General features: G+C 36.2%; 3 protein-coding genes across 3 annotated transcripts in view; 1 reads left to right on the forward strand and 2 right to left on the reverse strand.

Annotated features, from left to right (window-relative positions):
* Positions 1-5: 5 nt before the first annotated feature.
* Positions 6-6784, reverse strand: Nle (notchless protein homolog 1). Its single transcript, XM_027364715.2, has 14 exons — positions 6643-6784; positions 4716-4808; positions 4484-4607; positions 4084-4232; positions 3615-3760; positions 3234-3343; positions 2921-3076; positions 2566-2673; positions 2148-2280; positions 1728-1865; positions 1385-1502; positions 1070-1173; positions 694-820; positions 6-64 (listed from the first exon to the last, which is right to left on the reverse strand). Exons 1-14 carry the CDS (start codon positions 6651-6653, stop codon positions 52-54), a joined length of 1530 nt encoding a protein of 509 aa, XP_027220516.1. The 5' UTR covers positions 6654-6784; the 3' UTR covers positions 6-51.
* Positions 6785-7125: 341 nt separating this feature from the next.
* On the forward strand, positions 7126-20945 carry LOC113812798 (RNA cytidine acetyltransferase). Its single transcript, XM_027364714.2, has 19 exons — positions 7126-7326; positions 8125-8213; positions 8534-8705; positions 8921-9105; positions 9621-9846; positions 10793-10997; positions 11142-11263; positions 11608-11744; positions 12145-12263; positions 12382-12547; positions 13702-13900; positions 14110-14283; positions 14422-14551; positions 15283-15427; positions 16411-16631; positions 16810-16982; positions 17247-17480; positions 18289-18440; positions 19040-20945. The coding sequence occupies exons 1-19, from the start codon at positions 7219-7221 to the stop codon at positions 19179-19181; spliced, it is 3099 nt and encodes a 1032-aa protein (XP_027220515.2). The 5' UTR covers positions 7126-7218; the 3' UTR covers positions 19182-20945.
* Positions 20942-23890, reverse strand: part of ed (hemicentin protein echinoid) — a 161181-nt gene continuing 158232 nt past the window's right edge. Inside the window, exon 10 of the mRNA XM_070145550.1 lies at positions 20942-23862. Coding sequence (XP_070001651.1) covers positions 23687-23862 — 176 coding nt within the window. The 3' untranslated portion in view covers positions 20942-23686. The remainder of the gene's footprint in view (positions 23863-23890) is intronic.

A 23890-nucleotide genomic window follows, 5' to 3' on the forward strand; every position in this document is an offset into this window, starting at 1 on the left:
GTGAATATGTGATACTTTTATTTGTTATTGTGCTTCTGGAGATCACTGGTTTTATCTTCTCCATCTGAAACAAACAAAAAAATAGAATGTAAATAATAAATATGTATGCACCATTTCTCATTTGTAATATGCATACAAATATTTGCCAACAGAAATAGCTTAATCTCAAAGGAAGTTCATTATTTCAACACCAATACCTTTCCGTACATTTCTATCAAACATCAGAACCTATTTTGCCCAATTCACAGTGCTATCAGTTCTATCTGGTCAGTATTGATGAAAGACCAATGCAAGCATTTTATGCAATTAAAAAAAAAAAGCACTACAACTTCTAGTATTCTCTAATTCCTACACTTATTATAGCATTTTATAGTTCACATATCCTTGTATTCACACCCTGATTACAAGTTCAGCTTATTTAGACATACATAAATTTTAATACTTTTTGGCAGTAAAAGGGAGTGTCTTCCTTTCACGGCTCGGTCATGATGCCGTTTGCACTATCTACATACCCTTAAACTTAAACTTAAAGCACTCTATGCTATTCCAGTATCTAGTATTCTGATCCTGGCCCTGTATATTGATTATTCAATAATCTTAACACTTACCATAGAACATTATCAGAATAGTTTCTGCTATCCTTACACTCATACTAATCACTGCATTTTAAACATGTTTTATCCTAACACTTACACTTTGATCACTTTGTCCTTCCCTCCGCTGACAACTCTCTCTCCGTCAGGTGACCAGTCAACTGCGTACACTTCATCAGCATGACCAGGCAAATCAATTTCCATTTTCTTTGTCTGCATACTCCATACTGAAAAAATGAAACAAAACGAAAAACCATGATGTTAATTCTTTACATTGGAAATAGGAGACTGCCAGACTAGCGGAATAAGTGTTAATCATTTTACATATCAGAGTGTATAAATGATGAATACATAAATATGTCAAATTACTATGCTAAAAATCTAATAAAAGGAAGTAAGAAGCAATTGGCAAAGATTCATTATAAAATATTCATGTAAATTCTGCAAATGCCAATAAATATTCCAAGATACTGTACCTTTCAAGGTCGAATCTTTGCTGCCACTCACTAGGAGTCGAGAATCAGCTGACCAAGCCACCTGGTATACACCGTTGACATGACCTCGTAAAGTTGCAATGAATCTGTGAAGAGGTTGACAAGTTTACAGTGTTCTAAAACATCTTCACATCTATTTTATACATTGATATCCTTTTTGACACAGGATTTCATATAACTTCTATCAATATAGTTTCCTATGAACCCCTTCATTCAAAATGTTAAAATTAAGGTTTCTCTGTCAATATTTCATTTGATCTATTCTACAAGGGTTTGATACATCTCTTTTGCCCTTACTTTCCATTCAAACCATTCCAGATTCTGATGCTCTTGTCGAAAGAAGCAGATGCGATGAGTCTTGTGTCTGGAGAAAATTTTACATCATTGACCAGCTGCTGATGTCCAGTCATGCGTTCTGAAAATAATAACTGGATTAATCATAGTATTCTTTCTCTTAGAAAAAACAGATTGCTAGCAATGAATCCATGTATATATTTTCTCTCTTTATCTAATTCGTCATTTCACTTACTTAGTTCCCTTTTGGGGGAAATAAATTACAATATAAATCGTATATCATACATCTACAACTAATATCATAACAAATATCAATACTATGATAACGTCAAATCAGCAAACTCACCAATGGGTTTGCGTTCCTTTGCAGGTTCCCACAAAAACAGCGTAAAGTCATCAGATCCAGAAACTAGTCGCTCTACCCCTCCTGCCGTGGTTAGGGCTTCCTTATATCTCTTCTCAGCAGCCTCCTGCCTATTTTCAGCTAATTTCATTAAATATTAGATGTTAATTTCTTTATAATAATTTTGTCATCTCTGAAAATCATGTAGCATACAATATGTATCATATATGCTTGCCTAAGTTTTGAAAAAGTTGGGTCCTTGTTGGCTCTAAGAAAATAAAAATCAGATGAAAGTAACGAAACAGAAATTTCAAAGAGAGGGAATAAAGAAACACAGAAAAACATTTAGCACATTCTTAGCACCCTCGGCAAAGAAACTAAACTATTAATCATAGATTGCAATTTAACTTCAGTAGTCCTCACCTGTGACATATTCCGGTCTAGCCTTCATTAGAGCACGGGGATCAGAAGCTCCGGTGCGCAAAGCATAGTCGGTGTTGAGAGCCAGTGTGTTCACCCAGTGGCCATGTCCTTGAAGTGTTCTGCACATGACACCCTACAGAAAATAACGCATACTAACAATTTAGCCTGCCTGCCATTAAATAGCTTACAATATATAATATAAAGTAACATGTTCATGGAGTCCTATCCTTTTAAAAACAATACTTGCTTTACAAGCTAAAAAAGGTGCCTCTGAGCAAATACGCTTTTCCTTCCATATTGCACTATCATTACTTTAGCCTGTGCACCCCTCCCCCCACACACACAGATATACATATCATTATCAGTACAGTATCTTATATAAAATAGAATGGCTTTAAGTAGTAATAAAAGAACTTACATCAGCTGCTCTCCACACTTTGATAGTTCTGTCCTGAGAGGCAGAGTAGATCAGTCCTTCTCCACTCCATCGTAATGCAGTCACACTTTTTGTGTGGTTTGAAAGAATCTGCAAGGAAACAACCACATTTAGATGAGTAAATCCATGAAAAAATTAAAGAAAAATAACACACATACTAAGTAAATATGCATAACTATTGGTTATGCCATGAATACTACTATTAATACTGATAATTAAAAAAGAAAGAAAAGAAAGAAAAAAAAAATAAAAAATTCAAATGAATCAATGGGAATTACAGCAACAACCATAAAAAAGATGAACTATAAGTGAAGATACTATTTTTTCTCACACATACCTTCTCACACGTGCCAAGTCTTGTATTCCATATTCTGACATCTCCATCTTTACCTGCGGATGCCATACGCCCACTCTGACCATTGGATGTCAGATGCAGGGGCTCCCAACAGAGAGAGGTAACCCACTGTTTGTGGCCGAGGAGTGTACGCCCTACCTGAAGAGTATAGTCAACATGAACCTCTGTTTTTTTTCTGTGCAGTCTACAATTAGCTTTCATATACAATAACCACCAGGTGATATTTCTATTTTTGTAGATGCCAATTTCTAAAGCCTTTTAAAAGCCAAACAATGTTTATAAACTTTCAGTCTACCTGTTTCCCTGTAGTTGGATCCCATATGATGATGTGGCCCCCTTTGCAAGCAGAAGCCAAACGTTCCCCATCTGGAGACCATGCAGTAACGAGGACCCAGTGACGATGCCCTAAATTTTGGAATGATAGGAAGTTTGGATGAGGATCTGGCATCTACAGATTAAGCATATTTACAAACTATAGATAATTATTAATACATAAAAAATATAGTAACAAAAGGAACTAACATTATCTTTAGTATATATTGAAAAATCAACAAAAGGGATGACATGAAAGGGAATACACCCTAAACAAAATATATTTTCCGATAATATACATTTACATATACCACATTCAAATCTAATCAAACTTATTTAAGATACTGAGATACCTTTTAGTTACCTTTGCAAGTAAAATGTGGAGTTTCTGTGTTAATATCCCAGAAGCGTACTGTAGTATCTCCTGAACCTGAAGCCATATGCCTTCCGTCTGGGCTGAATGATGCACACAACACTGCCTCCGCATGCCCTGGCAAAGATGATGTACACCTAAAGAAGAAAATATATTATCAATAATAAACTCTACCATCCAGTGCAAATTTATTCTTTATAGAGAGACAAATTATCATAGATTACTTACATCCTAGCTACTTATGGGTCACAGCAAGAAAATTTATTTGAGGAAGAGGTTAATCTAAAATTAAATCATACACTGATTCTACCCATACCAGGTCATAACAAATAAAAACATGAAATCATGACAATATGGATAAAAATAAAGTAAAATATATCTTTCAGCAAAATATAAGGAAATCATGAAAAGAACTTTCTCAATTATATCAAGGAACTGCTTTATATAACTCTGGACTTACCTTGTAACAGCTCTAACTTTGAATATTGCTTGGGGTTGGTAGAGAATTGTCAGTACTTTCTCCTCGACCTTTTCAGATTCTACAACTGCTGCCAAACTCGTTGTCACTTCTTTCTCATCCACAAAGAAACTGTATGGTAGAGTCTCTTCCTGAAATTTTAAAGGAAAAGTGTCCATTTTCCTCAAGATAAAGGAGCAATCTGCACATAACTACTTACGATGACAGTGTTAAAAAGTTTAAAAGAATTCACTTTCCTTAAAAGTTTCTTTTCCCCTTTAGCAGAGACCTTCATTAAGAACTTCATATAACAATATCCCTTTACCGGGCACACATCTTAATTACCTCATATACATACATGTATTTAATTGCCCGATAAAGGGATATGCCACTTCATTCTCACCTTATTTAGAAGCGCATTAAGAATGAGCTGAAGTTTCTCCTTCCCTAGACCTAGCGGCAAGTCAATGGGAGGACCTGCTACCTCGCCTGACTCGGAGCAAAACTGTGCCAATACCTGAAGAGTTCTGAAGCAGAAGTTGGATTAGGCATTTAAAGATTTAAGACAAAGCCTAATGAAAAAAATAAACAAAAAATCAATGTAGAAGAAAGTGACAGTACTTATAGCCTCTTACTTCTCTTCTTCATCTTCTCCACCTCCTTCATCAATCTTCATCATCTTTTCAGATTCTGCGAACTCTTCCTCAAAGCTGCGTTTGACTCCTACCCTGTTGTGGAAACAAAAAATCTATGTCAAATATATAATGAAGATATTTATGTGATTAATGTGACAAGTCTTCCATTCAATTTAAGTCTTTTCAGTTTTGAGTATGCAAACAAAGATGGAAAATGATATCTCTACTTAGGCAGTAAAGTGTATACCGTTAACTTGTTAAAATATTACAGATTTCAATTAAAGTAATATACACATATATTATCTATCAAATATCTTGAAATGTAATTAGACTTCTCAGCAGTTACACATCTGCAACACAGTTTGAAGAGTAATAACGCTAAAGAAAATTCTGCGTTCGGAACTTCTTTGACCATTTAGAACCCTATAATTCCAACTCACTCATCACTGCAGCCGGGTGTGCAGGACAAGAAGTGACAATATAATTTTTATGTAAACAAAGACAGCTGCAGATAACCATAAAATGATGGTAGGTAATTACATGGCCTTTTATTGTTATCAAAACTTATTTTAGCATCTGATAGCTGCAACTAAGCTACCTATGCATCTGAGTAGTTAAGAAATCTATGCAGTATATAAAATAAAGACACTGGTATAATATAATATGGATGTTTACTTTCAACCTGGTTGTACTGTTGCACTGTAGTGCAGTTTCTGAATGTGGCCACATTATCCTCCATGTCTTAACAAATTGTTTGGACAAACAAGACAAAAAGTTCAAAGTGCAGCACAACTATATGTTTTCACCAGCTTTTACTGTGCCCCTTCAGACTGGAAGCTTTATCCCCTGTGCATTAGCTTCACTATACCGACTCTACAAGCATCATCTCTTAATTTCCTGTTATGAAGTTAATTTCTATTGCAAAAAAAAAATTTACAAACATGGTAATTTTATCTAATATTTCCACCTAACACATCATAATAACTTTGGTAATGTTGGATTTCTCTCACTCTCTAGTTTCCAAATATATAGAAATTGTTGCTAAATTGTCTAATGCAGGGGACTGTGCCCCCTGCAATCCCCCTGGGGGGCTGCTGCCTCACAACCCAGTCTAGAAAAACAAAGAATCCTCCATTTATACATGGCAGGTGAGAGTATATGACCACCATGTGGGAGTGCCATTGCCAAGACTGTCTGACACTCTCTCCTGCCATGAATATGTGGAGGATTCTTTGTTTTCCAGGGGTTAGGGAGCAGCAGCCCCATGTATGTTATTCATGTTTTACCCCATAATTTCCCTGGTATCTTTTGTGCCAGACTGGAAACTTTGCAAAGTGCGCGGCAGAGTTGTTGTTTAGAAGCAGAAACTACGCAGCTACACATACAGATTAATACAAAAATGCGAAGCTGTGTAAGAGTTGCTGGTTTCGTTGGTCCAATTAACCAGTCATTGGATTCAACTCAAGGAATTCCCAGTTCACAGTTGCGTGTTTAAGCCTCCAATTACTAAATGGCGCGGCTGAGAGAAAAGAATTTGTTCAAGTGGCACGACCAGAACCACAGCTGAGATACCAAGTGCACAGCGGATTTACCCACCACACACAGCAAACTTTCCAATCTGGCTTTCGATCCATTTGGCAGAACTATAAGAAAATATTACCACATACATATATGGTTACATATATGGTTACATGTTAACAAACGTGATTTGAACGATAGATTGAATGACTTAGTAACCAGACCTGACGATCTAAGGCATTTCAATTCTTTTAATCTTTACATTATTAAGAATTTGTCTAGTTTTTTATACTTAAATGTGAGATCATGAGAACACTGCAAATGATTATATTACGTGTAATTACGAGCAGAATAATGCAAAATCTTATATGCTATCGTATAACAAAGAAAATGAGTTTTGAGTACTTACTCCATTGTCATATTTTGTGAGAGAATGAATGGTAAATAGTATTTATAAGTAGAGACAAAATTCTTGTTTTGGCCTTTCGCGTGTTGAAGCTTGCTATCAACAGCTGACTAGGGTGTACACTTTACCGAAGAATAGATGCTCTAAATTTTTGTAACATTCCTGAATAGTTTGTAGAAGTAAAAGATTAATTATCAATATGACTAGCTAATTATATTGTATTGATAGTTAATCATCACAACGCCTTATTTCAACCACCTAAATATAATTCAAAAGATGTCTTGTTTACATTTTGACAACACGTGCGTTTCGGTAGTTATTTACACACGAAAATTCCTCGTGTAATATATTTTTTCAACAATTACTATGTCATATATCACAATTTTCACCAATTATATCAAGAGCCAGATATTTTATCCAATATTTAATACACTTTTATCGAGGAAATGATGAATACATCTATATTTCCCCGGTATACCTAAAGACCGAAAGGACGGTGAGAATAACGAAACACACCAGAGAGAAGCTCAAAAGTCAATGGATCTCCGGTGGTGTGAATTTCGTTGTTATTAATACGTAATGGAGAAAGTTACGGCCGATGGAAGGATCAAGACGCTGATAGAGAATAATGTGAAGCTTGGACATCGGGCTTTGCTTACTATATTGGGAGAAAATGCGAGAGATCAGGTAAGTGTTTGACACTTCTCTGGTGAGCAACAAGTTTTCCATTTTCTTCGTGTAGATTTTCTTGTTCCGTTATTTTCTCATCAAGGGGTTTTGGTAATGTTGCGTAATTTTTCATAATGCTGGATGAATTCTCTCGGATATTTACGAGCAGTAGTAAAGACTACCGGCATTTGTTTGTGTGTGTGTGTGTCTGTATCTGTGTGTTTGCACATATATGTGTAAGTGTACAAATATGTGTGTATGCATGTATGTTTATATATGTATGTGTGTGTGTGTGTGCGTGTATGTATGCACACGTGTATGTGTGTCTGTGTGTCTGTACATGTGTACGTGTGTGTGTGTGTGTGTGTCTGTCTGTGTGTTTACACATATACGTGTAAGTGTATAAATATGTGTATGTTTATATATGTATGTGTGTGTGTGCGTGTGCATGTATGTATGCGTGTATGTACATGTGTAAATGTGTGTGTGGAGGGGATCTCCTCTTCTGTCCTTTCCTTTGTGTATTTACTAGTCATGTAAGTTTCAGAATTGTTGAAGGTAATCTGTTCTTGGTTTTTCTTTTGTATAATTGAAAATTTGAATATGATCCATTGAATCAATATCCATTTGTGTGTAAGGATGTGCGTGCAGTGACATATGTATGGTACTTAATTTCCTTGAATCTTTTAACCAGTATTAATACATTATCCATTCTTTGTAGACAACACATACTTTTTGCCATTCACTAGGTTGATGTAAAAGATGTTATTTATGATAATGGTATATGATACCTAATTGTCTCTTTCTTTCACATAGGTTATGATCATTCATCACCTGGTGTCCAAGGCATCAGGTGAGAGGCCCTCTGTCTTATGGTGCCACAAGAAAGATTCAGACGTCCCAAGGTAAGGACTGACAAGAGGCAGAATACGTACCAGACTCTATTGTGAAATGGCCTTATGAAATTATAATTTGGTTCCTTAGATGTAGATTTGCTTTTGTTATCTGTTATTTTCTTTGATTTGCCATCTTTATTTTTTCCTTATTTATTTTGTTGTACATACATACATACCTACATACATACCATTTCTTTTTCTTTTTTTTCTCCTCTCTTTCTTGGTCCTCTCTTTTTTCTTTTCTTGCTCCTCTGCAGATGGCTATTAGAATTATTCATGAATGTATATATGATGACCCTAATTGATTTCATTATTTCTTTGCATTGCAGACAAAGTCGAAAACAGTTGAAAAAGCTGGAGCAGAGACTTAAATCAGGAAAGTGCGACATATCACAGGAGAATGCCTTCCATATATTCCTGCTGTCAACCTCTGTGAGATACTGCTCCCTTACTGATACCCAGCGAGTCTTGGGTAACACATATGGAATGTGTGTTATACAGGTTAGTGTACTTAATAGTGTTTTAGAGAGAGAGAGAGAGAGAGAGAATTTTATTTAATTTTTTTACTTTATTCTACATTAATTTACATTGCTGCGTAATATATGCTTCTTTATGTAAATATATATATATGTACATATGCACACATATATAGATTGTTTAAATATATAGAATGATTAAACTGATACATACAAACACACTTAATTTTTTCCTCTCAGGATTTTGAAGGTTTAACCCCCAACACATTATGTCGTGTTGTGGAGACTGTATCAGGGGGAGGTGTTGTCGTCTTCTTGTTGCCGGGAATGCAGTCTTTGCGTCAACTCTTTTCCCTCAACATGGACTCACATGGTAGATTGAAGACTTATTCTCATCCCAAAGTCACTCCATTGTTCAATGAACGGTGAGAATATGTGATAAGCCTTGGTTTAAAGTATTTTTGGCAATAAGAAAAATATTTCAGAATAACAAAATGGATATTAACTCATTGCACCCAGGGGCAAAGCAGCAAGTGTGTAAATCACAGAATTGATCAGATTACAGGCTTGCCTTGCATGGGTGGCTATTAGTGATCATTTTGATATTTTTATGCCATGCATCCTCATCCCTGAGGCTGTATTTACAGAGATATTTTGGAAGGCTGTATCTTTGTATGAAGATGCATACCTCATAACTTTTCCATATTGTTAAGTGTGCCTCAAAAAACAGTAACAAGGCAAACTTATACTGGCCTGAGCCAGTAACTTAGCTATCAAATGTGTAACACTCGGGGGCTGCAAGTTAATAGAGATTATATGTATATGAATACTGATGTCCTCAGTTTGCCCATTCATACAATATTTATTGTCAGAAAGTAAGCAGAGATAGAGGAAAATCACTGTACAACAGATTGTATTTACCATTTGAATGTCTTTGCAGATTTGTATTATCCCTGGGCTGGTGCAGGTCAAGCCTGATTGTGGATGACAAGCTCCAGCTGATGTCAGAACTCCCATCCTTGGCGGGTCCTGTGAAACCTTTGGCAAAGTCTAAGCTACAAGAGATGGAGTCTTTGCAAGAACAACTGCAGGACTTGCAGAAGAGCCTTGAGGATGCAGACAAACCACTTCCGCAGTTGGTGGGATGTTGCAAGACCCTTGATCAAGTGAGGCCTTTTAAAATTATGTGCTGTTATTGATGTGTGTGTGTGGGGGGGTGGTACTGGTATGTTAGATATCCACTAAAAGTCACCCTGTGTATTGTGAAATAAGATAAATTTGATAAATTGTATATTTGTCATTTATTTCTAATGTGCAAATTACAAAAGGAAAAATAAAATAGTATTGCAAGAAGCACAGCCACAGTGGAAGACAAGTGGATGAAGGGAAAGGAGGTGAAGGGGGCAGGGATGGGTTGGTGGGTTTACTGGCCTCTGATGGCAAGGAGACGGTTTTGTAGCAGTCCTGGTCTTGAATGGTCAACAGTAGGCACACCTTGCAATTAACTACAAGTCCTGAATAGTGTATATCAGCCACAACCAGGCTCACACACATCCCCTGTAGCACTCATCAAGCAAATGGAAATCTCACATAAACCACTTTATCTGAGGTGATAAACACACAAAAAGGCAGTTTAAAGTATTATCTACAACACAGAGGCAGGATTGGAGAGGAGAAGCCACACAGAGAAAAGGGAAAAGACCTAGTGAGATGTAGAAAAGGAACTAGAACTCTGTGGCCTTGAGGTTGGAAGAAAGATACCTGATAGTACTAGATATATTAGTTTTTCCTGTCCCCTGTATCCACTTAGATATGTTACCAACTTGACCTAACCAACGCTGGACCCCATTCACATCAGAATAGCTTGCTAGATTCTAAAAGCTGGTGTTCAGTGGAGATATCTAGGCTTGAAGGGGAAATATGATTATATGCTTGGTCAAGATGGCTCAGACTTTAGGGGTTAATGTTAAGCTAAGCAAACTGGATTTGTGTATTCAGGTCATCCTTTTCTTTAGCCCTTGATATACCAAATATTAATATGTGTATTATTCACGACACTTAAACTCTTCCTTTTATATTTATGTGTATTTCCTTTAATAACTATCATAACAGGCCAGAGCCCTCCTAAAAATGATAGACGTGATTACTGAAAAGGGTGGAAGAGGGCTAGTCTCAGTCACAGCTGGACGTGGTCGGGGCAAGTCAGCTGCTCTGGGGTTGTCGGTTGCAGCAGCAGTGCACTTTGGCCTCAACAACATCTTTGTGACGAGCCCTTCCCCAGAGAACTTGAACACCTTCTTTGAGTTCATCTTTAAAGGTGTGTTGTTTGTGTTGTAAAATATGTTGTTCTTTTGTTTTGTTAATGATGATTTCTAGTATTGATTTTAAGTGCTCATACAATCAGAGTATGTTTTTTTATAAAAAAAAGTTGGATTTTTGTTAATTTACTTAATTATTTCAGGTTTTGATGCTTTGGGATATGAGGAACAGAGTGACTATGAGATCATCCAGTCCACAAATGAAGAGTTCAATGAGGCAATAGTGCGTGTAAATGTATTTAGGGAATTTCGCCAAACTATTCAGGTATGGTTTTACCAGTATTGTAATTATGTGGGGGTACTTTATAGTTATATGTGTATTTCATGATTTTCTCTTTAGCTTATTTGATCATTAATACTTTCTTTTGTTTTGTGAACTGGACAAACAGTTTAATCCTTACTGTTGCCCATTTAATGTTGCACTTCTTAACACTAAGATGAGTGAAAATATTACCATTGAGAAATCATTAGGAGGTAGAAATATAACTATTATTATTCCTGAATTAATGCAGAGGCTATAGAAAGATTTTTTAGTATTCTGTTCTCAAATATTTTTTTTGTCTTGTGCCAAAAAAGTGATATTAATTTCCTTTTCAATGCGTTTTCCAGTATGTTGATCCAGTAGATGCCAATAAGCTGGGACAGTGTGAGTTACTGGTGATAGATGAAGCTGCTGCTATTCCCCTACCCCAGGTCAAGGCACTTATTGGAAACTACAGTGTCTTCATGGCATCAACTATCAATGGGTGAGTAGTTCAATATTTGTATGTGAAGGGATTTAGGTTTGCTATGATCAGTGTTGTGCAATAGCTACATATATAAATATATTGATAAAAAGAAAGACTGGGACAAATTTTGTACCTGAAAGTAATCGTGTGATTGCATTGCAAAGTACTGTTTTAAGCCTTCCACTCTTAGGTTTATCAAGATCCCCTTTGTGTTTACATTGTAGATAGAGGAATTATTTTTTAGTGGCAAATAAAAAGCTAAAATTTTCTGGTCCACTCAATAGAATAGATGTAATACTAAAGTGAAAAAAGCCAAAGGCCTCAGCTGCTATGAATTTCATAAAGTTTTTGCAGGAGACAAAGACACTGGAACATTTTCCTAATGTATAATGGTTTGTTTTCTATTGGTTCAATATAGGTATGAGGGGACTGGAAGATCTTTGTCCCTAAAGCTTCTTCAACAGCTGAGACAACAGTCTAGCTCAGCAGGAGCCACAGCAGTGAAGTCAGTTGACATTTCATCAGAAATGATCTCAAGTAAGTTGGTTTTATGGGATACTTGACTGTTCCTAAGATATACAGGACTTGATTTTTATAGTACATTTTATGAAAATTATTACATTTGTAAGCTTGAATATATTGTCTCTCACTTCAGATCGCTCCTTGCATGAGGTAACGCTAGAGGAAAGCATTCGTTATGGAAGTGGGGATTCTGTAGAGAGATGGATGCATCAGCTGCTGTGCCTTGATGCTACATCAGAAGTGTTCCAGACTTCCACTTGTCCCCCACCACAAACTTGTCAGTTGTATTATGTTAATAGGTAAGTCCTCCCACCATTGAAAGCAGAGGGCCTATAGACCACAAGTAGCCCACTGATTCATATTTTTGTGAAGTGAAAGTGCTTGTATCATTTTGGTGTATTATTTAAAGATTAATAAGAAATTAATGTATTTGCAGCTCCTGGGTTACAAATGCAAAATGATACTAGGTTATTAGAAAGACAACATTTCAGTATGATGAGAATTCCATTTCATGATTATGATTACTTTAGAGGAGAGATGTATTTTTTACAAACAGTCCATGGCCAGCTATAGTTACATTTCATGGCACCACACTGCCTGTGAGCATAGGCAGAAATGTTTTTATTTATTTATTTATTTATTTAAAAAATTTTTCTTTTATTTATTTTTTTTATTTTTTTTTAAAGGAAATCATGGAAAACAATTGTACTATGTTTGGCAACAACCATTTGACATGTTAAATAAGAATATGACTAGAAATTCAAGGTAAAAAAAAAGAGCTTAATAATGTAAGGGCCCTGCTTAGAGCTTTTGTATCCCTTAATGACTGTTGGTGTTTTATCTTGAAAAAATACATACTGCAATTATGTGTTCCACAATCATGAATTACTGCTATCATGCATATGTCAAGAGTTAACACCTCTCTGCTGATTCACACCAAATTACATGATTACATTACTGGCTGTTATTAGGTAGTGATTGGTCATTATTCCCGCTCATCACAGAATGTGCAGTCTTGATTCATGAAGTAGTGAATGTTTTGATTGTCAGAAGAATGCCCCAAAACTATCTGAGGGCAAGACTATCTGAGCCTGGTCTATCAATACAAACTGTGACACAGACAGAAATATTTGTATTTTGAAGGATTTGAATACACTGCTCTCTTGGATGAGGTGCACAGCAAGTGAGTCCTTACATGGCTATGAGGTGATGTCAACCCACTTATGATCTTGTTCAGTCTAAAAGTACCTTCAATTTTTTTATTATCAAAAGATTATTTTTCTCTATAAATAAATTCAGAGGCTGACAGTGTTGACATACCCAGTGTTGAACGACAGCTTGATCATATTATGGCTTCTGATTTATTATGTGATTTTTAAAATTTTTATTGTTATTATTTAATATTTTATCTGATTTGATAGAATTGTTGACTTTGTCTTCTCTTAATTTCCAGGGATGTCTTGTTTAGTGGCCATAAAGAAAGCGAAGACTTCCTTCATCAGGTGATGTCTCTTCTTGTGTCATCTCATTACCGCAACTCTCCTGATGACCTGCAGGTGCTGTGCGATGCTCCAGCACACCATCTCTTTGTGCTTCTTCCTCCTATTATATCTGGCATGACTTCCTTGCCACCAGTGCTTGCTGTGGTGCAGGTCAGTTTTGATGTTTTATTTACTCGTCTAAGAAATATTCATGTTTACTATTATTTTTTCTGATAGCATCATTATTGTATGGGAAAGATGTGAGACCAAGTTTTTAAGGCATTATTGTTACTAGGCCCTTCAAACATATTTGCCTTTAAGTTCACCATAAACTATCAAAGATGATAAGTATTATTCCTTTTTTATTTGGGGGCATAAAGGTTTGCCTGGAAGGAGGGATACCCAAATCTGTGTCTGACGGCAATAAAAGCAGAGGCGAACGTCCCTCGGGTGACCTAGTTCCCTGGGCCCTGGCACTGCAGTACCTTGACACCAGCCTGACTGAACAAGTTAGTGCAAGAGTCATCAGAGTGGCTGCTCATCCAGATTACCAGGTGAGATTCCTAATTATTTTCCTTTCCATTTAATTATTATTATCTTTTTTTACTGTTATTTTTTGTTTAGAATTTCTTCCATTTCTGTAGAAGCTTTTATAAATATCATAAATGCTCAAATAATTGGGAATATTGCAGGGCATGGGATATGGATCACGTGCCATCAATCTGGTGAGTGATTATTACAATGGAAAGCACATCTCTCTAGAGGACGAGCAGGACTCAGGTGTTGGCACTGATGAGGAGGACAAGGATAGCAATGCCATTGGTGGGTTGTGAATGATGCTGTTCTTGTTGTGTGTTTATTTATATTGTTGATATGTTCTTTTTCATTGATTAGGTAATTGGTTGTTAATTATTTTTCTTCATTTATCATTATTATAGATAGATTAACATACGCATATACATATGTATGTAAATATTTATCCATATGCACATATATTTTTTTCTCTTCTTTTCTTTATTTTTGCTTTTCATATCAGTATAGTAAATTTATGTGGTGTAGGTTGTTAACATGTACTGCAAAAGTTCTTGAAAGTGGCATAAGATTAGGAGGAGGATGGAAAGTATATTAGACGACTGGATTCATGACTCCATTGCATAGATATGGACTCATTTCAAAAGTCATTTTTCATAAGCAGCAATTTTCTGTAGTATGATTTTTTTCTCCCATTTCTTTTGTTGTTTTTGTTTGTCTATGCACATCCTCACTACAGATTTTCTTTTCATGAATTATTTTGTCCAAATGTTTGCATTTAGTTTTGTGGGATTGTCTAGCCTTATATGTATTCCTTATTTTGCAGTATTTTATTGGTTGTATTTATTTTGTTATTCTTTTATTAAGTATTTTATACGGTTATTATTTCTTTAGTATCTGTTTCCATATACACATACATTTACTACCTGTCCCATATTCATGTGTTATGCTAGGGATTCAGTGTTGTATCCGCTTCTGTTATGTATTTACTATCATATTTATTTGTTTTGCTTTGGTTACAGTACCCCGTAAGAGTGGCAAACCCCTTCTCTCCAAACTGAGTGAACGGGTGCCAGAGTCCCTCGATTACTTGAGTGTGTCGTATGGGTTAACGTTACCCCTGATGAAGTTCTGGTGCAGGGCAGGCTATATTCCTCTGTACATCAGGTAAGGGATACCATGGAACTAAATCCAGCTCTGGTGCGATTAGGAGAAAATTGTGAATGACATTTTGAGTCGAAATTGCATCTCTTCTGGACCATAATTCCATAATGCATTACCACTGGTGATGGTTGACACTTTTTAATGTAGGTTTTTTATTTATTTACTTATTTTGATTGTTATTAATGTTTTTATTTTGTAATCAATTATGTAGATGACTTTTGTGATAGTAATTCATTACTTTTACCTGGAAATAGATTATGAAGTGGTATGTTTGTAAATTATAAGGTATACATCTATGGTTTTAGTGTAGTTAGTTCTCTGTGTGTGTGTGTGTGTGTGTGTGTGTGTGTGTTTGTTTGTTTGTTTGTTTGTTTTTTTGTTTTTTTGGGGGGGGTGTTTGAACCAGTTTCCATCACCCTTTCCCTCCTCCCTCCTTCCCCACCCCCACCCCCACCCCCACCCCCACCCCCACCCAAACACCAAGACAATAACAGTCGTGAAGGAGCAAGGCTAGTAAATATGCCTGAAAGTTTTTAATAAATAAAAAGAGAATCATTTCTTTATAACCAAGCATTTATACAAGACATAACTTGCACCACCTTCTAGATTTAAAAAAGTGTCATGGTGTGTTATGTTAGATTGAAATATATTGAGACAGTCCTCAGTTCGACCCTGGCTCTGGGAGTAATCGTTTGGTAATGGATTTCAGGAAATTATGATAAATTAGTGGAAAATGTCACTCTGTAACCGATGTAATCAATGACGCCCAACATTAATTACCACTAATCTGATTTGATATAATTGTAAGGAATAGAGTATTTTGTCACAGAACTTCTCCCATTTATTTTTTTCCCTTATGAATGTGTTTTTTATTGCTGTTGTCTTAAAATTTGCACAAGTATGAAAGGTAACCATCTAGTGTAGGTCAAATTCTTTAAAGCAAATTTGCTATTATTTGAAGATTTATTGTTCTTTCCTCCTAACAGCCAGGTAGCAAACAAAGTAACTGGCGAGCACAGTTGCATGATGATAAAGCTGATGGACGCCAGCGAGGGAGAATCACCACTGGCCAGGAACAAGTGGGTAAAGAACGCATCCCGGGAATTTCTACGGCGTTTTATTTCCCTTCTTGGAGGTCCTTTCTCCAATCTGCCATCCTTGCTGGCGTTGAAGGTGATCCAGTCTCACTCGACCACACAGGAGAAAGGTATGGGTGAGAAGGGATAGGAAGTTTACAGCTTCATGAGATGGGCCATTGATGCGAGGGGAAAGGAGGCTAGAACTGAAATGATGCGATTAATTGCCCTGGATAGTTTGGATATTAATTGCTTTTTAGACCAATTTTATAAGGGAAATGGTGTTAAAGCTACTTATTTGCTTCGCAGAGATTAAATGGAAAGAACTCAAGAGTATGGTGTCAGGTCACGATCTCCACCGGCTAGAAAAATATTCAAACAACTTAGCAGACAGATATCTTGTAACTGACCTCTTGCCCAATATTGCGACACTTTTCTTCTTGAACAAATTCCCATCAGTGCATCTATCACCTGTGCAGTCGGTAAGTGTCCTTATCTTTGTAAAGTACTTTGAAGATTATTTTACATAGTGTGATGTCACAACCTGTTAATTTTACCCAGGCAAAGAATAATACCAAAGTGCTTTTATAGATCTTCAGAAAAGATAGATATTTGCACATTAATAATATTAGAATTTCAGTGGAGACACACACACAGTATCTTTCACTTTATATATGTATATCATTAAATGATGATCATAGATCAAAACAAAAAATAAATGTTTGTAAATGCTTAAATTTTGACAGGGTCTTTTAGTGGGACTGGGCCTGCAGATGAAGACCATGGACAATGTGGTATCTACGCTGGACATCACTCTCGAATCAGCGCTTGGCCAGTTCAACCGTGCAATACGACGTCTCCTAAAAGCGATGACCAGCATACAGGAGTCATCCCTGGCTCAGCATCTCCCTGCTCCTGTTGTGCCTGAGTTTGTGCCAGTCGACATAACTCTTGACCAGGATTTGAATCAGGCTGCTGAGGTAAGGCCGAGGCCATAGTATTTATTTTTTTTCTTATGTAAGGCTTTAAATGTATTAAAGGCTAGAAGGTTTTTTTTTTTTTCTATGGTCGGAGTAACCAGGTGCCATGGATTGTTTTGTTCCCTTGCTCTTTTCTTTTATCTTTTTTCTTTTCTTTTCTTTTCTTACTTTTTTCCTTTTTTTCTTTTCTTTTCTTATCTAATTTCTTTCCTTCTCATCTTCCTCCTTTTCCCCCCCTCCTCTTGCTTGGATCTATAGAACATGGAAATGTAGGAATATATTTGTTTTTGGAAGATGTTCTAGAACATGGAGTGCCTAAACCTGTTGATGCCATGAGGTCATGTACACAGACTTTTTTTGTTTATCTACAAGTACAAAATCATCAGGGATTTAATGACTAGGCATAACTAGCCTCCGATGTTTATCCGCATTCCCTCAAAATATGGAATAAAAGCAAACATTTATTATTGTAACTGATATAGTTAAAACAATACAGATCATACGATCTGTGATGATATGATTTTTTATAGAATGGAATAGCTTTTACATGTCCATCTCATGTGAAAAAAAGATGCATAAATGTAGTGAGTATAGAGTTTTTCAAGTTTATTTTATATCCTGATTTGAAAATTCTAAGACAAATAATATTATCAAGAGCCAGTAGATAAAAAGAGAGAATCAGGAGTAATGATTTTTTTCTTTCTTTCTCTTTTTTTCTCTCTCTCTTGCTCTACTCCGATTTTTTTTTTCATGCTTTCTTTTCATGTATAGTCTCACTTTATCAATCACTCCACCAATATATCCACAGGACTTTGAACGAGACCAGAAAAAGAAGGAGAAGCTTCAGGAGATCAACAGCCTTATAATGGGAGACGTGAGGAAGTACAGAATCCAAGGCGACGACAGGGCTTGGGAGTCTGTCCTGGAGGGCGGTGCTGGTGCCTCTGTCACTATCAAGAGGTTTGTGAAAAGTTTTGTTGTGTCGTATGCCTTTGTCCTGATGTCTAGGCTTTTTTTTAAACCTGTTATCTAATGCTTTATGCCTTTAAATGGCCATCTGTGACACAGTTAGCATAGTATTTCCTGTTGGAAGTTCAGTGTCATTTATCCATGTACACCTTTTCTTAAAAAAAAAAAAAAAAAAAAAAAAGATTCCTGAAACTTTCATCTCTTATCACAAGGATTGACAGATTTTTAATTGCATTGTTCTCATGTCAGTTTGATGTCTGTGGGATTTACATCAGAAGTGCAATTTCTCCTTCCTTTTTTATTTTTATTATCCTCACACTTCTGAGTGCATGTGTTAATTTTTTGTATATAGCTACATATGTAGTTAAACTCATGTATATAGATCAATATAGCTACATATATAGCTATATTGGTCCATCTAACATTTTTGTTCCATTGGCAAATAACCAGACATTAAAACCTTTTTTTGTATTAATTTTAAGGAAAAACTGGCTTCACATTGTCAGGCATACCATAGTTGATAGATTAGGCTGACATTCATTTATTGAATTCTTAATTAGAGATATTTAAAATTCCTTTGTGATTTGCAGCTCCAAAAGAACAGCAAAGATGACAGAAAAAGAGTTAGAGAATATGCTGGAAGCCCCCACCAAGAAGAAGAAAACCAAAGACGGGCAAGGGGGTAAACAGGTAAAAGACAAGAAAAACAAGAAACTTGGAAAGAAGAGATAGTAATAGTAGAGTGTAAAATAAAACTTTTCTTTTACAAAATACCAAATATTTATGTCCTCCTTTGGTTAAAACTCTTTGATATATTTCAGCAGATAAATATCTCAATGAAATAGTTCAGTGGATCTATATATATTTGCCTGAAAAATTGCTTAAAAATAGATGTGATACATGTTCATGGCAGAAAGAAAAAAGGAGTGAGAGAACTGAACCAATAAACTGTTTGTTTTTTGGAATTGCTACTATGTAGATAATGGCAGTATTTCGTAATATGTTCACACCTCATAAACCTCTTCCCATTTCATCTCGGTCTCAGCTTAGGATATCATTTGTATAAAGACATGTCCAAGCGAGGGGTGTGATTGGCAGATTTGCCCACCTCTGACTCTACTTCTCAGGCCTACACGTCTGGACATGCCATATTGTAGCTGTTGGTAGGAATGAATGGATAAGTATGGCAAAAGAATTAGTATTGTGCATTGGTTTAGGTGGTTAGCTTCACTATGTTCTGTTCTTGAAGGCATTCAATGTTTTGCAGCCTATTCCACTTGTACTGTGTATTGTGTTGGAAAATTGGCTTAGAAGAATCTTTTCTTGTGTGGACTGGCATGTAGATTCACTTGTGTGTCTCTGCTAATGGATGTGTATAACATTCTGTAAAACCAATTAATAATTTCCTTGGAAACACTCGCACAGTCTGAAAGTTGTGATGAGATTCGAGCAGTATTAACCCATTGCTGCTGGGGATGGCATGTACAACCATGCCATGTCTTCTGTGATATTGGTTTATTGTTTGTGTTTACACATAGATGTCTTCACAAGTGCTTAGTCGTCAAGGAGTCAATTACTTCACCATTTTCTTTGATTTTTTATTCTTCTTTTATAATGCTAATATTAATGTTAATAACATTATAGTAATCATATCACCAAGGAAAAGGAAAATCAATTGAAGGTCATGAAGGCGTGATAATTGACTGCAGCTGAGCACCTCTATGTGTAAACTCGAATTACAAAGAATGCACTGATCATTCCATGTGCCCAGTGGCAATAGGCCAGTGCTTTGTTAAGGTCCTTATTGAATTTTATGCCTGCATCTTGTAGATGATCTTTATATGCAAGAGTTTACCGGAGGAGAATCCATGCCGAGTTATTGTTGGGTGTCAAACATGTTTCTCCCCCCTGATATGGAATCTGCATTAGCTTTGCTCATAATGTAGTGCTACTGTGTCTTTAGGATACTACTTTACTCATGTTAAATCAAGGATAGAAGAGCAATTGTCCATCACTTTCAAAATGGTAAGGGTTTCTGTTAAGGAAACTTTTTAAATACGATTTTACCAGAAATTAGCCTGAGAACTGCCCTCTTGGTATGCCATAAATAGGAAAGTCCCAGTGTGAATTTTGATTTAGGATTCATTTCACTATAGACACTATTGTAGTTACTACATAACCCATTCACTCATCAATCCTTTACCCATCTTCAACCTTTCAACATTACTCTAGATAGTTGCTATGCATCACTATCACCCGTCACCACCCTTACTATAGTGCTATATGACCTTAGATGTCTAGCACATTTATTTTGCTTTTGGCTCTTAACTATTAGTGTTGAATTTAATTGTGAAAGAAAATTATATTTTGGATATACATTATTTGTTAACTGATATTAGTGAGCTGAGGAAAAGTTGTTTATACATTATACATATATGTATATATATACATTGTATCATAAATGTCATGTCATGTTAATGAAATATCAAAGATTCACTGATGTTTTTATTAGCTTTAAATTGAGAATACAAAATCACTTTGCTACATATAACCTTACAAAAAACTTTCTGTCAATAGACCATATATGATCTATGATGTACAGGTACATTTACAATATTTACAAAAATATATATTAAACATCAATGAGCATCAGATATAAGATAAAATTTCTATGATAATAAAACATATCAGTTCTCTGAGCAGAAATTGCTAAGATTATTTCACTGATGAGAAAAAGAAAAAATGAGTTGGGAAATTATGAAGATCTAACAAATTGTATAACTAATTTTTTTCATTGGAAACAATATGTTAAAATGAATGGATCAAAGTTCTTGCAAACTGTCTCCTACATATTACACATTGGACAAGGGTTGTTATGCACAAGAAAAACTCCTGATGAACACATTAATATTCCATCCAGTACCAGTACAACACTTATTGAGTTGTAAAGAATTGTGCTAAATAACTGAGCATCTAATATGTTATTTCACAAGTGTTAGACAGTTGCATGCAATGTGCTTGTCAATCAAATTTAAGTACTGGATCTACAGGTACAAGATCTCCAGTAATTTATGCACAGATAAAGTTGCAGAACAGAATTTTGTACACAACAACAATTTCAGAAACAACTTTATTTCTCCCAGAGAAAAGGTTATTGCACAGGGACTTTTGGAATGTAGGAAAAATCAAATTCACGTCTTATCATTCTCGATGGATTTCTTTGTGTAGATTCTTAAAATTAAGAACCACAGATGCTTAAAAATAGGTTAAAATCCATCTCTAAATATATCAATTGTAACAAAGCATGAAATTAGGTGAGCCATCATTAACCAAAAACATGTGGTCTGTGTATGTGCGAGTTTTGTGTGTGTGTTTCAGTGTGTGTGAATGATTGAAAGTGGATGTGACGTTCTGTATTAATATTCAAGTTTTGGCTATGAACATGCCTTAATTGAAAGTTATTCACAGATGAGCGACAGAGTGAGAAGTTAGTATTGGCAGCTCAATGGGAGTGCTTTGCATCCAATGAATTCCCAAGAAAACTGGGTATTAAAAAGGAAAAAAAATATTTACAAAGTGAGATAAAATACTTAACATAAAATTCAAAGTAAGTACCATAATATGAGCCTCCGTGAGATGTGGAATAATTGAAGACTTAAGTCACATTCAAGCCTGAACAGATGGGAGGTACTGCTAAGTTACGCTGTTTAATTTCAGATCCAAGTAAAAGTGCCTTTATATTACTTGATCATATTGGACTGAATTTCAGAATTTAGGAAACTAAATTTTGCCAAAGTTGGTGAAATACTCTAATGGACTTTAAAATTATTAATTTCTGTTTACATGTTAAACTCCTAAATTAGAGGAAGACACGTATTCCAATGATTTTCTTAAGGAATAACGGAGGAATTAAGAAAGTGTAGAGTAAATCTTATGAAATGAGTTAACAAACATAAAGAGGCCAGAGTAAATAAACTCTTACCTCTATCGTCCAAACATACTTTACAAACGGGTAAATTATAAAAAAAAATGTTACAGGACATAAATATATATAAAGTACAAAATGAGCTTCCTCACATGTACTTGAGATCACAATACATATAGCCTGTTACGACAGCAAGCTGCTATTCTAACACCCAGGTCACTCTCCAGACGGATGATGTGGTTAGACTCCAACTAAATTGAAAGTGATACTATAAAAAAAGGGTAAACTATTTCACATAATTTAAAGTTCGAGTGTAACCATTCCATCCTCCGTTAAGCGCCCTCCATTTATGCAGTTGGGTGGCCAGTATCACAGTAACCACACAGGCTCACGAGTCTCCAACCCTTTCCAAGAGTTGCTTTTGCGGGCTATATTTTACCAGTGCGCACCACATTGTGACCAGGCTTGAGCTTTACATTCTGAGCTCACTTTGTGCTTTGTACCTGTACGAACGGGGGCTTTTTTTTCTTTAGATTCCATCACAGTAACCCTCCACTTTGCACAGATGAGTTTGTGTGAGCTGGCAGGGGATTGGCTTCTTCAACGGTACCCAGTCATAGCACAAAGCTGACCAATTATTTCTACACTTTAACAGCAAATATATGGCTTCAGTTTCTCACATACACATCACACACATGCATCAATCTTGTCCTCTTTCTCCTCAGCAACTCAGACTAGACGTGAGCAGGGGGCGGCGTAAGCTTCTTGTCTTTTATAGCCATTTATCACTGGCTTATGGCTGTGGGGAGAGAATTGTTGGGAAGAGTACCACCGCCCCGGCCGGAAGAGTGAGCGGTGTCCTCACCCTGTTCTCCCGTTGCCAGCCACGTCCCTCAGTCAAGTCTAGGGCATTTGTAGTGTAAGCAGGCAAGCAGGCAATAATTTATGAACTCAGTCATTCCAAGGACTTCTTTTAACTGGAATTGCACTGGACTTAGGGAGTGATGGTAGTGCAGCATTTTTTGTTTTACTTTAGGGAGATGGTAATGGAGATTTTAGCATGGATCGAGGGGGATTATCCCGGAAAGGACTTAGCATCAATGCTGAAATTATCCATGGCACATTTCGACACCATTCTAGCGAACAATGTGATGGCTAGATTGGATGGACTCCACTAGTGATCCAAAATTTGTCATCGTTCGAATCACGCAGTTTTATCCACATCCAAACATCCATTTCCACTAAACCCCACATCCACGCATCTCCAATTACCCAACAACATGTTATCTCTTAAAAGACTTCATGCTGCTGCTCACACAATAATCTCCCTGATGATTCTTCGGTTGCGGGAATTCGGGGTCGAGTAACCAGACTCCAGAGACTCGTCAAAACTGATTTGAGGTTTATTGTCGGGGTTCATCTCTGCGCCCATCTGGTCGTGCTGTTCCATGTAGGGATCCGGCATGCCGCTCACATCATAGCTTCCATCTGCAAATCAAAAAGATGAAAGTAAAGA

This window comes from Penaeus vannamei, chromosome 3, assembly GCF_042767895.1.
Source record: "Penaeus vannamei isolate JL-2024 chromosome 3, ASM4276789v1, whole genome shotgun sequence".
Lineage (NCBI taxonomy): Eukaryota > Metazoa > Arthropoda > Malacostraca > Decapoda > Penaeidae > Penaeus > Penaeus vannamei.

Bases quoted from the DNA above. Each gene is read 5' to 3' on its own strand.
- Nle (XM_027364715.2), bottom strand. The intron at 2,674-2,920 runs GTATGTGTGAGA...GTTTCCTTGCAG, and splicing joins GACTTGGCACGTGTGAGAAG to ATTCTTTCAAACCACACAAA. The intron at 1,174-1,384 runs GTAAGGGCAAAA...ACCTCTTCACAG, and splicing joins TGGAATGGTTTGAATGGAAA to ATTCATTGCAACTTTACGAG.
- LOC113812798 (XM_027364714.2), top strand. From the start codon at position 7,219: ATGGAGAAAGTTACGGCCGATGGAAGGATCAAGACGCTGATAGAGAAT. The intron at 13,901-14,109 runs GTCAGTTTTGAT...GGGGGCATAAAG, and splicing joins CAGTGCTTGCTGTGGTGCAG to GTTTGCCTGGAAGGAGGGAT. The intron at 18,441-19,039 runs GTTTGTGAAAAG...TGTGATTTGCAG, and splicing joins GCCTCTGTCACTATCAAGAG to CTCCAAAAGAACAGCAAAGA.